Genomic DNA, 14,054 nt, shown 5'->3' on the forward strand with positions numbered 1-14,054 from the left:
AACAACAGCTTTCCAGTAGAAATGCCAGAGCACCCTGGAGAACTGCAGAGTGCCCTGCCACTCTGTCTCTTTGCTGTAAGTCCTTGGGACACATTTTCATAGATTCTGCAGAAGAAGGTCGAAAAACCACCCCAACTTAAAATGAATCCACTCTACAGATGGGCAAGTTTCTTCAAGACCTTTGGAACTATGGATGCCAGAAACTCTGCTCAGTGTGTATTCCCCAAACACCACCTTTCCTCAGTGAGGGGTGGGGGGGCACCTTAGCCCCTTATTTAATTCTCAGCAACACCGCCCTAAAGGATCTCCTTAATGCCCATCCCTCAGTTCTGCCAAAGGCGCTCCAGTGGCTCCAGAAACCCATGGATGCCCCAAGTTCATCCTCACTCATGGTGTTTCTCGACTTTTCTTTTTTGTTTGTTTGTTTCTGGGCAAAGCTGAGCTAAGATACTCATCATCAGATAAACTATGTCTGGAGAAGTCTCCACTTTGGCAACTGTGTGTTCCCTGAGAGCTAAGTGGGCACTTTGGCCTTTCTTCCATTTCTGCTGGTCTCTACAGACGGTGATGTTTCACACTAAACCCAGCCAAGCCCCAGATCTGAACTGGCAGGAACAAGGAAGAGGGAGGAAATGGGGAAATGAGCTGAAGTTTCCCCTGGACCCCCTCAGCTCTTCTGTCCTTAGCACCCACAAAGCAGCAGCACTCTCTCTGGGTGGGAACAAAAGTGTTTGTTGCCAACTGGGCTTAGAGAGACCCCATGCCCTACAGGGCAGAGGCTCTTGCTAAAACACAGTCTTGGAGACTAGAGGGGTCTCCAGGGTGCCCTGAGTTACATCTCATTTCTTCTCTCTTTTTTTTTTTTCTTTTTTTTTGGCATGCCGCAGGGCTTGCAAAACCTTAGTTCTCTGACCAGGGATGAACCCAGGCCCCTCCACGGAAGCACTGAGTCCTAACTGCTGAACTGCCAGGGAACTCCCTGTGCCCGGTATCTTCAGGAACCATCTTCTCCACGGATGTTCCCTTCCAGGATGTCCGTGTGTCCACCCTTCTCCATGCCCTCGGCTGGCATTTGGAATCTGATCCCTGCTTGTTTCTGTTGCCTAGGATGACAACCGCTACCATGAGGACATTTTCGGGGTCACCCTGCGCACATATGAAGTGACCAACCGCCTTAGATCTGAATCCATTGCCTTCATTGAGGAGAGCAAAAAAGACACCGATGAGTAAGCTGGCTCCTTCCCAGGGGTGAGGGGCGGGCAGAGCCCTGACAGACGGAGATGTCTGACTCCATGGCTTTCCCACGCTGGGGCCCCAGACCAGCAGCATCAGCATCTCCTGGGAATGTGTTACAAATCCAAATTCCCAGGCTGCCCCAGCCCGGCTGAATCTGAATCTCTGGGGTCAGGGCACTGAGCAGTTGGTGTTTTTACGACCCCTGCAGGGCATTCTGAGTTCCCCTCAAGTGTGGGAACCCTGGCTATGGATGTCACCTTCCACCGGGGCAGCCCCAAGTTGAATGATGGCTCTCGCCACTGCAAAATTTGTGTTCCTGTTCACTTCTCCTAGGGTTGATACTACCTCCCTCGCCCCTCGAATGCTGCTAGCATTCTCATGGATGCAAATTGCAATCGCTATTATTTTGACGATTCCATTTGTCCTCTAGAAATTGCTGGAAATGGTCTGAGGTATACCACACAACTGGGGTTGAGCGTAACTCTTTAAACCTTACATTAATGCCATGACATGTCACCTTTGATTGTAAGCTCACTCCCTGCATTGTCTGCCTCAAACCCACCACCAAGTGCCCTTTAAATTAGGTGGGAATTCAGTTGCCTTGTTTTCAGTAGGCGTGCCCTTTAAATTAGGTGGGAATTCAGTGGCCTTGTTTTCAGTAGGCTAGGGCACACATACTCCATTTCCTAAGCTGTCCCCCTTATGACAACACGGCAGTCTTGAAAACAAACTTTGGTGTCTAGCAAGCTGACATTATTGCCTTGAAGATCACAGCTCATCCTGGCTTATTGTGTGGCTGAGCCAGGCTCATTCATCTGTTCATTGATTCATTCTTCATTCACTCAAGATGAGTCCCACCTGGGTGCCAGGGCCTGTCCCTGTCACTGGGGCTGCCGAGGAAGTGAAAGAGACGAAGTCCAGAGCTCAGGAGCTTTTCCCTGAGTCTCTTTATAAGGAAGCAGAGCAGCCTTGCTCCTCGGGCACTAACTCCCTCCCCACTTCTCCTCCTACAGGGTTTTCAGCTCCTAACTGGACCCTCTTGCCCAGACGGATGGCAGGGTGGCCGCCCCATTGCGCTCGGCTGGGGTGGCTGCTTTTGTAAGCACGGACACTGCTGAACCTTCCCTTCGGGCACCCCCACGTGGCCCCCGCTCTGCCTCTCGTCCTGTTGCCGTGTCCTGGTCCTCCTCTCCCGGGTTCTCACCTCTCAGTGGTTTCCCGGCCCTCTTGGGTTTTCTCCTTGAGTTTTCGTGCTGCAGTGCAACGCCTTTATAATCCGCAGTGGCTCTTACAAGACCGTCTCCCTCTCCCTCTCTCTCTCTTTCCGACAAGGGCAAATCACCGGTGCATGAAACCACTGGAACATGGCCAGGGCTCGCGTTAGGGTGTTTTCTGGGGTTTGCCCTGGAGAGGCTGCAGGGACCAGACAGAAGAGTATTTTGAGCTAGCCCCTCAGCCATTCGAATCCCACCCGATCCTTTTTCATGATGACGTTCTGGTCGTGTGTGTGTGTGTGTGTGTGTGTGTGTGTGTGTGTGTGCGCGTGTGCACATGTGTGATGGCCTTGGGTCTCCCTCTGTCCTCTTGCCTGTGGAAGCATGTTGCCTCCAGACCCTCGGTGCCAAGAAATATGCCCCAACCCGTATTGGAGCCTCACACATCCATAATTAAGGGTCTGTGCCAGCATACCTGAAACACATGGACGCATCCTAATTGTCCTGGTTATAAAGGGTCAGGGCATGGACGTGGGGTTTGATGACCAAGGGGGAAATCCCTAGTGAAAGGGGGCATTAGATGCATTTAGGTAGTGGCACCAGTTAGCAGAGATCTTACTGGGAGATTAACCCATCTGATGGATTGGGCAAACCCACTTCCCAGCCCCACCCACCCCAGCCAGGATCACTTAATTGGCCCTCTCAGGCACTCTCACTCAAGACCCAAAGTAACATCATCCAAGGGAATGAGCTGGAAATAAGGGTCTTCCTGTCTTTGCCGCTGGGTAACTTTGGAAACATTAGTTAATGTTGCTTAATTTCCCCTAATCGTAATGTTATGAAGCTAAAAAGTGTGAATGGATCAAACTTTAAAGTTGTGAAAACTGGAAACAATATCAAGGAAGAGTATCACATATATATATATATATATATATATATATATATATATTTTTTTTAATTCTCCCATGTGGGGCTTGCTGTTTCACCCCTGGGGATAAAATAATGGAAGCCAGTGAAGGCAGATAGGTTGGAGAGGGAATCTGTCATGAGGCATTTCACAGCTTCCTCTAGAGCCAGGGTGGGGAGGATCTGCCTTCATGCTTTTGGTCTTCTGAGATTCCCCCCATTTTTTAACCTGATAAGATTATCTTAACAAATTATTCTCAACTCAGATGAAAAAAAAACAGGCAGCAAAGTCATTGGCAAGCATCAAGGTGGGTACTGTTTCTCCCAGGCAGACAACCTGCTGAATTCACCTTCTCCGAGGAAATGAGATGGAAAGGTCCCTTTCTACACTTACACGCTAAAAGTCAATGGTAAGCAGTGCCCAGAGACAGCTGATGCTCCCAAGAACCCCTTCCCCAAGGTTGAAAGACAAGCAGTCAGCCAGTTTGGAACTTCCGTCTTATTTCATTTTGTCTTGTCCTACAGAAAGCTAGCCCTTTTCTTTCTATACAGTACACAAGCATTTCTTTCTTTATTTCTCTGCCAAAGGGAGAGAGCCCTGGCCCTCTCTGGAAGGAACTTAGATTTGGGATGCCAGAGGTGTCCCCAGGAGGTGCCCTTAAAGACAAAGGGTAAACTATGTCTCCCTTTTTCCACCCTTCCCGGCAGCCCCCGCTGGTGTCATATCCCTGGCGCTCAGAGTTCGACTTTATGCCAGTTCTGATTACCCTGCCTGCCTTTAATCCTATTTTCTCCTGCTCAGGCTTCCATGGTACAGAGACCAAGCGCTCAGCATGCTCGGCTGACCCTCTCTGACCTGGAGGGAAGCCCATTTTAAACCCTGTCTTTCCTGCAAACACGATCCTGGCTAGTAGCTCTCCTTCCAGCAGCTTTCTTTCCAGCCATTTGAGCCCTTTGGAGATAGCTCCTAAGATGTCACTAGCTTCTGGGGGACTGAACTGCTGTGTTTGACCCCCATCACAGAGAAATGAACCAGTGCTCCCGTTTCCAAATCAAGTTTTATGCACAAATGCTTTTCCATCACCAGAAAATACTTAAGAGCACTTATTCCGTGCCAGGCACCTTCCTCATATAGCTTTGCTCATCTAGTAGCAGGCAGGGCGAGGGAAATAGCATCTTGTTTTATCAGGTAGCCTAAAGAAATAATCGTATCTCCAAGATTTATCTTTCTTCCCAAGAATGATTGTTTGGTTTGGTTTTTAAGTAAGTACCTTTCAACCCTCAACTCAAGCTGATTCATAACTGCTGGCTAGAGGACAGGAGATTAATCTGGTGTGTGTGTCTCATTTGATAGAATCTCTGATACCCAAAGCCTCGCTGTAATGAGCCCATCAAGAGGCAGGAGTGGAAGCCTGATTTCAGGCTCAGCTCAGATCCACAATAGCTAAACACTGCCCTCTTGTGGTCTGTGTAGTTCAGTCCCAGTAGCCTGCAAATTTTGGTGTGAACAATTAGTGAGCAAAAATGGGGTTGGCTGGGCATCTGATTCGGTGGGGCGGGGGGAGCCACCCTAGTTGCAGGTCTCCTATTTACTCCTCCCTCTCAAGCTGGCCAGAAGTAACTCCAACTCGATTTAACAACAGTGAGTTTGGCCTGGAGGGACACGAAACCCCCTGCCACAGGAAAGTGGGACAGCCATGCTCTCTGGCTGTCATTGTGAATCCTATTCCTATGGTTGTGCTGCAAAAGAAGCGGAAGTCATTAACCTCCCAAAGAGGATACAGGCTTTCCCTTGGCTTCTATGGAGTGAGACAGTCAGGTGTCTTTGCTTTGGGGCAATGCTTCAGACCCACCAAAGTGGAGTTTTAAAAGCAGCCCTGAATCCAAACAGTAACTCTGCCGTCATTTCTGCAGACAGCCCTGAGCTGGTGACCTAATCTTTCTGAGTAAACATAGCCCCCTTTATCACAAAGTGGACTAGATGAGATACTGTCCAGAAAATGCCCCAGTTGCCATACCTGGCCCATGATGAGCAATAGAATCTTGTTTCACTTAATCAGTGTCATGTCTTACCTCTCTGGTATCTGGAAGGCACAGTCAAGTGTGCAGAGCAAAACACAGTTCCTCTCTTACAGAAGGTTAGGATCTGTGATGCAGAGACACAGGTCTTAGAATCAATGTTCAGGCCTGCGGTTTGAGTGATCACCAGGATTCCCCCAGCAGGTTTGGGGAAACGAGATTGCCAGGATGTAGGAGGTCAGGGGAGCAGGGGTGAAGCATGGATGGAGAGCACGCAGGATGGGGATCAGGTCTGGCTTCTGACATAGTCCGGCTTTGGGAGGCTGAGGAACATGGAGGTACGCAGCAGAGACAGGCGGGGAACAGATAGAATTTTGTCAAGGGATTTTGTCTTTATTTGGTAGGCAACACGGAGTGCTTAGGAGTGTTTTTTTTTTTTAAGGGGAAGATGAGCTGATGGGAGTTATGCTTGGAAAAAAATGTTCTGGCTGCAGCATAGAGCATAGACTGCTGACCTGTTGAACTATTGGCTAGTTACTGCAGAAAGCCAAGACTTGAATGAGGGAAGGGGGTAGATTATAGCGATAAAGACATTCCAGGGGTTGAATTACCAGGACCTAGACTCCAACCTGGTGTGGACAAGGAGAACAAAGGCAAAGTCAAGAGTTTTGCCTCTAGGCTGAGAAACAGGTCTCAGGAAGAAAAAACAGGCTCCAAGGAGAACTGAGTTTTCAGAGGTGACAGGAGAGCCAGTTCCCCCCACCCCAAGTCAACAGGGTGGTCTACACCTAGATGGGCGGAAAGAGAACTGACCTCAGGCCACCAGACAATGCAGGAGAACGCAGGAATTTCTTGCCAAACACACTCTTTGCAGCCACCTGCTTGGGGGCTTCCAAAAGGAGGTCAGGTTTTGCCCTAAGTCAGGTTTGCCACAAGCAAGATTCTCTGACCCAGATCACGGTGCCAGAATGATTATCAGCAAGCCGATGTCTGGACTCCTCACCACCATGGCTCTGGTCCCTTTTAATTCATGCCATTTGGAAAAGTGTGGACTTAAGATCTTAGGCTGGCCGTGTTTCCTTGTATATTTCCATTGCCCCTGCCACCGATATCCAGCATGGCGCTATGCCCGCCTTACCCTCGAAGCCTGCTGTCTGAATAGGCACGTTAATCTGAGACCACCTGCCAGAGACAAGGAAAAAGAAATATTAATCTGGGCTTCCCTTGGGACCTGCCCACACTCCCTGCTTCTCCCAGCCCTCTCCCGCATCTAAGTGTGCCATTCGACTCAAGAATGAAAGGCCAAAAGCAGGGATGGAGGATAGAGAATCTGAGAGGCTGTGAAAGCAACCTTGCCCCCCTCCCTAGGGACTCACCAGAGATGGTCCCCACAAACCTGAAGCCTTGGGGGACTAACAGCAGCCTGGCCTCTCCTCTTTCTCCCACACCCTCCGGGACCTTGGTCCACCTGCCAGTCTCTGCCTGGCAGCACAAACACATGGATGTGTCTCAGGTCCAAGGACTCAGGTAAACTGTTACGCCAGGAAAGCAGAACTGTTTGCGGGGGGAGGTGGGGTCTGTTCCCTATTAATACTGTCTGAGTCGTGTGCTCGGGAGGTGATTGGGAGTAAACACACCCCGGCATGTTTCTGAATTCACTATTTCCTAGAATATCTGAGCAAGCAGGGCATGTGTGTCTGGTCCCAAGCAGAGACCGTTCTTAAGCAGGTGGCCCTGGCAGGTGGGAACAAATCTGCCTGAAGATACAGCTTTCCAGAGTCTTCTAGAAATTGGCTCCAGGACATCAAAGTGCCCAGACTTGGCTCCTAGGAGATGCTTGGAGGCTCTAGTCCAGAGTCCGTCAACCTCAGTACTGTTGGCATTTGGGGCTGGAGAATTCTTTGGGTGGGGGGCTGCCCAGGGCTTTGCAGGATGTTGGCCAGCATCCCTGGCCTCCACCCACCCACCCGACCCCCCCTAAAGTTGTGCCAACCAACTGTGTCTTCAGACCTTGCCAGATGAACCCTGAGGACAACAGACTCTCTACTGGCTGCCCCAGGCCTTCTTACCATCCACCTTCTAGAATAAGCAAGGCATTTCTCAGGCCTCTGGTTTTCCTTCCTTTATCTGCTGCCCAACAGAGACTCGAAGGATTTCAAGAGGAAATGGAAAAGTACAGTTTCACCTACTCCCTCCCAGGACAGAAAGTTGACAGCCCCGATGGAGTAAGATGCTGTGCCCTTGGCGTCCAGTTTGGACGAAGACTCATGGAGGCCCAGTGCCCTCCTGTGCCCACCCCCCTCCCCGCCTCCACCCTTCTGTCCTTGCTGTCAACTTGTCGTTGTGATTGTAAGACCCACTCCGGGCTCAGCAGTGGTTTTCCAGGTGGCGCCGGACAGGTTTGTGGGTGGGGGTCGTCCTGTGTCGCTGGGCAGGTGGTGGGTTTCTGTTCCAGGTCTGGGGAGCCGGGGAGGTGGGCTGAGCGCGAGTCGTCGCCTCTCGCCACACTGCACTGTCAGAAAACTCGGACCTCCCCCTACCTCTGAGCTCTCGATGCTGCTAACACCGCCAAGTGTCCCATGCGCTCCAGCACCTTCCCAGAACGCGCTCTGCGAGGTTGTCCAGGCTGTGCTCGCCGCATGCTCTTCTTCTGTATCATTCTTCTAATTTGATGAAATTCAACAAAAGTCTATTTATGCCTGTTTGCATCATGGTCAAAATATTAAAAAGTGGACTCAACTCGACTGGCTGTGGTCTTTTGTTTGACTGGCCTAGAATTTCTCACGCCTGTTGCCCACTGCGTGCAACTGGCCAGGTGCCCCCAGGAAGCCTAGTCTGAGATAGAGGTGGCAGGAGGCTGATGGGTGGGGATGGGGCGGGGAGGGAACCTGAGCTGCCACGCTGTCTCAACAGAAACTTCCGCGAACCCTGCCGGGAATTCCAAAGATGGCCTTGCAGGACTGTCCCCAATGTAGGACAAGGAGCCCTAGCGCTCTGCAGCTGAAGCCATCTCCCGAGGGCATGAGGGCGTTCTCAGGGTCCAGAGGAAGAGCTGCGGACTCCTGACACAGATCTGGAGAGCAATTCTCAGTGTCCTGTCCACCTTCCTCCCGACACCTTTGCCCCCATCCCTAGAAAGGACCCCAAAGGGAGAGTACCGCCTTCTCGCTCAGCCCTCTCTCCCTGTACGCACGAGCCTGAGGCCCTGAACCTAATTCCCAGCTGACTTCAGACTCGATTCCAAAGGATGAGACTTCCAAAGCAATAAAAGGGGACATCCCCAGCGGTCCAGAGGTTAAGACTTTGCCTTCCAATGCAGGGGATGTGGGTTCAATCCCTGGTCTGGGAGGTAAGATCCTACATGCCTCTTGGCCAAAAAAACAAAAGATAGAAACAATGTTGTAACAAATTCAGTAAAGACTTTAAAATTGGTCCACATCAAAAAAAAAAAAAAAAAAGCATTTAAAGGACAGATGAAAAGAAGCAACCCCAAATACCCTGACAGAGTGGCTACTATGAAAGGACCAAGTGAACAGTGGCCTTTATCAAGCCCTTTTGGACGTGGCCATTTAGATGCTGTCACCAGTTTGACCTTCACACCTATTTCCCAGTCAAAAAGCATAAGCTATTAGGTACTCAACCTTTTAAATTACAGTTATTTATCCAACAGCAAAGATACCCTTAACACTGTTCCTGACTCTTCTGCCCCATCCCTGAGCCTCAGGGCCAAGTTCAAACAGGAGACGCTGATCAGCAAGGAGGTGGAAAGTCAGCACTTGATCCACACTGCTCTTCAGAAATGAACTAAAATAATGGCTAACAGTTATCAAATGCCAGTCTTTACAAGAATACTCTGACATGTTACCATTGCTCTCCACACTGTAAAACTTGGGAAGCTAAGGCAAGAGTTTGGGGCTTTCCTGGTGGCTCAAATGGTAAAGAATCTGCCTGCAATTGAACTCGGAGGCCCAGGTTCAAACCCTGGGTCAGGAAGAATCCCCTGGAGAAGGGAATGGCTACCCACTCCAGTATTCTTGCCAGAAGAACTCCATGGAGAGAGAAGCCTGGCAGCTGCAGTCCATGAGTTCACAAAGAGCTGGACACAACTGAGTAACTAACACTTTCACTTTCAAGGTGAAAGCAGCTCAACCAGTCAACACAGCCAGTAAGTATTAGAGATGGAGTTTGAGCCCAGAGCGGCTGGCTTGAGAATCTGCATTTTTAACCACCACCTGGTTTCAGACCAGAAAAAAAAAAAAATGCCACCTGCCATTTCAGTAAACAAAGACTGCTCCTGCCATTCCTGTATAAACAACTGGACAACCCGCCCCTCCCCCTCAGTGCACCCAGATGAGGAGTCAGGACAGAGAAAACCAGAATGCTGGCCCTAGGTAGTTGTTGCTGCTAAAAGATACATATTCGAGGAGTAATTTCAGTGCACCTGGACTCTTACATCTTCCCATGCATAGAACAGCACTAAAATCATTAACTTCAGAGGGCTTGGGTTTTGTGCATGTGTGTGACTAGCAGTGGAGAAGGCGATGGCACCCCACTCCAGTGCTCTTGCCTGGAAAAATCCCATGGGCGGAGGAGCCTGGTAGGCTGCAATTCATGGGGTCGCAAAGAGTCGGACACGACTGAGCAACTTCACTTTCATTTTTTACTTTCATGTATTGGAGAAGGAAGTGGCAACCCACTCCAGTGTTCTTGCCTGGAGGATCCCAGGGACGGGGGAGCCTGGTGGGCTGCCATCTATGGGGTCGCACAGAGTCGGACACGATTGAAGCGACTTAGCAGCAGTGACTAGCAGTAATCTTTTGATGTTCCACTTCAGGTCCATTTGTCTTCAGCAAAAATGCCTACATACCCCAGCTTCCCCCTTTCTTCTCTGGAACAGTTCCTCAGACCAATCTGAGATGTTGCCTTTCCCAGGCTAGAGTTCTCAACAAGGTCCCACATAAAACAAAATTCTTAACTTTTCAGTTCAGTTGCTCAGTTGTGTCCAACTCTTTGGGACCCCATGAACTGCAGCACACCAGGCCTTCCTGTCCATCACCAACTCCCAGAGTTCACCCAAACCCATGTCCATTGAGTCGGTGATGCCATTCAACCATCTCATCCTCTGTCATCTCCTTCTCCTCCTCTCTTCAATCTTTCCCAGCATAAGGTTCTTTTCCAATGAGTCAGCTTTTTGTATGAGGTGGCCCAAGTATTGGAGTTTCAGCTTCAACGTCAGTCCTTCCAATGAATACCCAGGACTGATTTCCTTTAGAATGGACTGGTTGGATATCCTTGCAGTCCAAGTTACTCTCAAGAGTCTTCTCCAACACCACAGTTCAAAAGCATCAATTCTTTGGCGCTCAGCTTTCTTTATAGTCCAACTCTCACATCTATACATGACTACTGGAAAAACCATAGCCTTTTACTAGACGGACCTTTGTTGGCAAAGTAACATCTCTGCTTTTTAATATGCTGTCTAGGTTGGTCATAATTTTCCTTCCAAGGAGTAAGCGTCTTATAATTTCATGGCTGCAGTCACCATCTGCTGTGATTTTGGAGCCCCCCAAAATAAAGTCAGCCACTGTTTCCACTGCTTCCCCATCTATTTGCCATGAAGTGATGGGACCAGATGCCATGATCTTGGTTTTCTGAATGTTGAGCTTTAAGGCACTCTCCTCTTTCACTTTCATCAAGAGGCTTTTTAGTTCCTCTTCACTTTCTGCCATAAGGGTGGTATCATCTGCATATCTGAGGTTATTGATATTTCTCCTGGCAATCTTTTAGGTCGTGCCTTTTTTTTTTTCCTAGTTGACACAGTGCTGCTGCTAAGAGACTGTCACAGTTCAAATCCAGGCTCCTCCACTTCTGAGCTGTGCAACTTTGGATAAGTTGCCTAACCTCTCTGTGCTTTCATTTCTTCACTGTAAAATAGGTTGTGATGATTTTGACTTCATTGCCCTTCGATAGGATTAAGTGAGTTGATGTATACAACACACAGAGAACATAACAGCATGGAATGGAATAGAATAGGACAGAATAAAGTAGTCCTATACGTGAGTAAACTAGCTCTGGTTCCTTCCAACTTTCTCATTGCTTTCTCCACGTATTTATTTATTTGTTGCTGTGCTAGGTCTTCATTGCTGTGCGTGGGCTTTCTCTGTTTGCAGCGAGCAGGGGCCACTCTCTAGTTGTGGTGTGCGGGCTTCTCACCGTGGAGGCTTTTCTTGTTGCAGAGCGCGGGGCTCTAGGGCACGTGGGCTTCAGTAGTTGCAGCTCGAGGGCTCCAGAGCACGGGCTCTGTAGTTGCGGCACGTGGGCTTAGTTGCTCCATGGCATGTGGGATCTTCCTGGAACAGGGCTTGAACCCGTGTCTCCTGCATTTTCAGGCGGATTCCTAACCGCTGGACCACCAGGGAAGTCCCAGTCCTTTTTCCTCATTGAAACTCAAAACAGCCCCATCTTGTTGCTGTTTGCCATTTGACACTTAGGTGCTGGGTTTCCCAGACCACCTGCCATCACAGGGGCCACTGGTTTCAAAAGCCAAATCCTTGCCCTCTCCCCACACCTGCTCACTAGTGCGCACTGGGGATTTAGGTTTGACACCACCGCATTTTTAACCAGTTCCTCCATGTGACCCATACACACACTGGAGTTTTGACAGGCCCAGCCTCAAGAGGTGGCTGGGGAGAATTTAACATTTATGTGCCTCCTGGCTGGGGTGTCTTCTGTTGCCTGGCAACCAGGTGAAAAATCTAAGTTTACACCTAAACAGAACCTTTCCAACCACAAATCAAAAGGAGAAGGGGGCGGGAAACAAGTGGGGGAAGGAAAAAAAGGAATTTTGAGTTACAGCAGGTCAATACAGAATATGGGCTTCGCAGTCAGTTGAATAGTAAAAAAAATGTACTTCTTCTGTTTTTCATTGTACCCTTCGCAAAACTGCTGAGGAAGCAAAAAAACAAGGGAGCGTATTTACAATCAATACAGAGCTTAACCCACATCAGTAGAAGGAAATCACTTTAGCAATAACCTCTGGAGGAAAATAAGATTAAGTTAATCAAATAGCAGAAGATTAAAACCAGAGTAAATAGTAAATTAGTAAAGTGATTTTTTTTTTAAGACGCAAATCTTTTAGATTAGTACACCTGGGTCGGGGCAGGGTGAGAGGACAAGGGTAGATGGGCCTCCTGGCATCTTGGCATCTTCGTTTTCTCGGCTGGAAGTCAGAGTTGAGGTTGGAAGTTGATGTTGGAAGCCCCACTCTCTCCTCCCTAATTAACTGTTTCCAGGAATTTTGAGATCTTCAAGGGTGATGAGTCCCACGTGCCATAAGGATATATTGGGGAAAAGAAACTCTTAAAGGCAAGAAAGCCTCTAAGACACACTACCACCTCAAGGTGTAGTATCTGTGCCATTAAGCAGTGAGTAACTGAGTCAGTTCTGTTTTGAAGGCTTTGAAAAGAATCGCTAATGGAAATATAGTTATTAGCAGAAAAGCCTCAGGGAAAATCTGTGGGGAGAGACACCTGTTCCTTGCTCCTCCAAGCTGGTGCTAATAACGTCACCTTCCTTGAAAAGCGCACACTACCCCCAGATTGCCCCTTTCCAGAACCGTCTCTTTCAGCCCACTTCGCCTTTGCGCAAAGGCCTTTGGGACCACCAGGGGCCAGAGCGGGAAGACCAACCCCTCTGGCCCGCGCTAGTGCCTGCTCTGGCCACAAGCAGCCTTTTGCGTTTCTGTTTCGGCCACTGCTCCACCCAAACCACCCAGTGTTCTGATTTGCCCCCAAGGGCTCTAAACACAGCTTTTATTTTCCTTCTAGCTTGCCTTTGCTTCTGCCATGCCCCTCACCTAGAGAGCCCACCTCCATTGCTGAGGGCAGGATTCAAACACTGCCTTTTCAGGGAAGCCCTCCTCCGCCGTCCAGCCATACTTCCTGCCTGTACCAATTGCTTGGCATAGTGGAGGTACTGCTTTGCAATTGTGTGTGTGTGTGTGTGTCTGTTTTACCTGCTTCTGCGTATCCATTATCTATTGCCACAATAAAGCTGCCTAACAAACACTCACAACATCTCCCTGGCATGCTACTTGACTGCTGCAGAGGTTGGAGTCACGCTATGAGCCAAGGGATTCAAGTAGCCTCTACACCCAGAGCCTCCACAAGGAACAGAGCTCTGCCGTGTCTTGATCTTAGTCTCCTAAGACTCACTTGAGACTCTGACATCCAGGGCAATAAGATCACACAGTGGTATGGTTTTAAGACCCTAAGTTGTGGTAGTTTGTTACAGCAGCAGTAGAAAAGTAAAATCTGTATTAAATCTGTGTTAATTTCTTATTGCTGCTGATCTAAGGAAGAATCTATTTCCTTAGGTTTTCTAGCTTTTAGAAAGCTGCCCACATTTCTTGGCTTACGACCCAGCATCACTCCAGCCTCTGTATCTATCGTCACATCCCCTGTCTCTGACTCCAACCCTCCTGTGCCCCTCTTTTATATATATATAAAAGGCTTCCCAGGTGGCTCAGCAGTAAAGAACCTGCCTGCCTTGCTGGAGATGCAGGAAACATGGGTTTGATCCCTGGGTCAGGAAGGTCCCCTGGAGGAAGGCATGGCAACCCACTCCAGTATTCTTCCTGGAGAATCCCGTAGAGGAGCCTGGTGGGCTGAAGTCCATGGGGTT

The 14,054-nt window shown here is 49.2% G+C and overlaps 1 protein-coding gene across 1 annotated transcript in view; it reads left to right on the forward strand.

Moving 5' to 3' along the window:
• The window catches only part of NOS1 (nitric oxide synthase 1), a 188,630-nt gene extending 185,284 nt beyond the window's left edge, over window positions 1–3,346 (forward strand). The window contains exons 29-30 of the mRNA XM_052655010.1: window positions 1,108–1,226; window positions 2,250–3,346. Coding sequence (XP_052510970.1) covers window positions 1,108–1,226; window positions 2,250–2,265 — 135 coding nt within the window. The 3' untranslated portion in view covers window positions 2,266–3,346. The remainder of the gene's footprint in view (window positions 1–1,107; window positions 1,227–2,249) is intronic.
• Window positions 3,347–14,054: the final 10,708 nt, after the last annotated feature.

Source organism: Budorcas taxicolor, chromosome 17 (assembly GCF_023091745.1).
Source record: "Budorcas taxicolor isolate Tak-1 chromosome 17, Takin1.1, whole genome shotgun sequence".
NCBI classification, from domain to species: Eukaryota; Metazoa; Chordata; class Mammalia; order Artiodactyla; family Bovidae; genus Budorcas; species Budorcas taxicolor.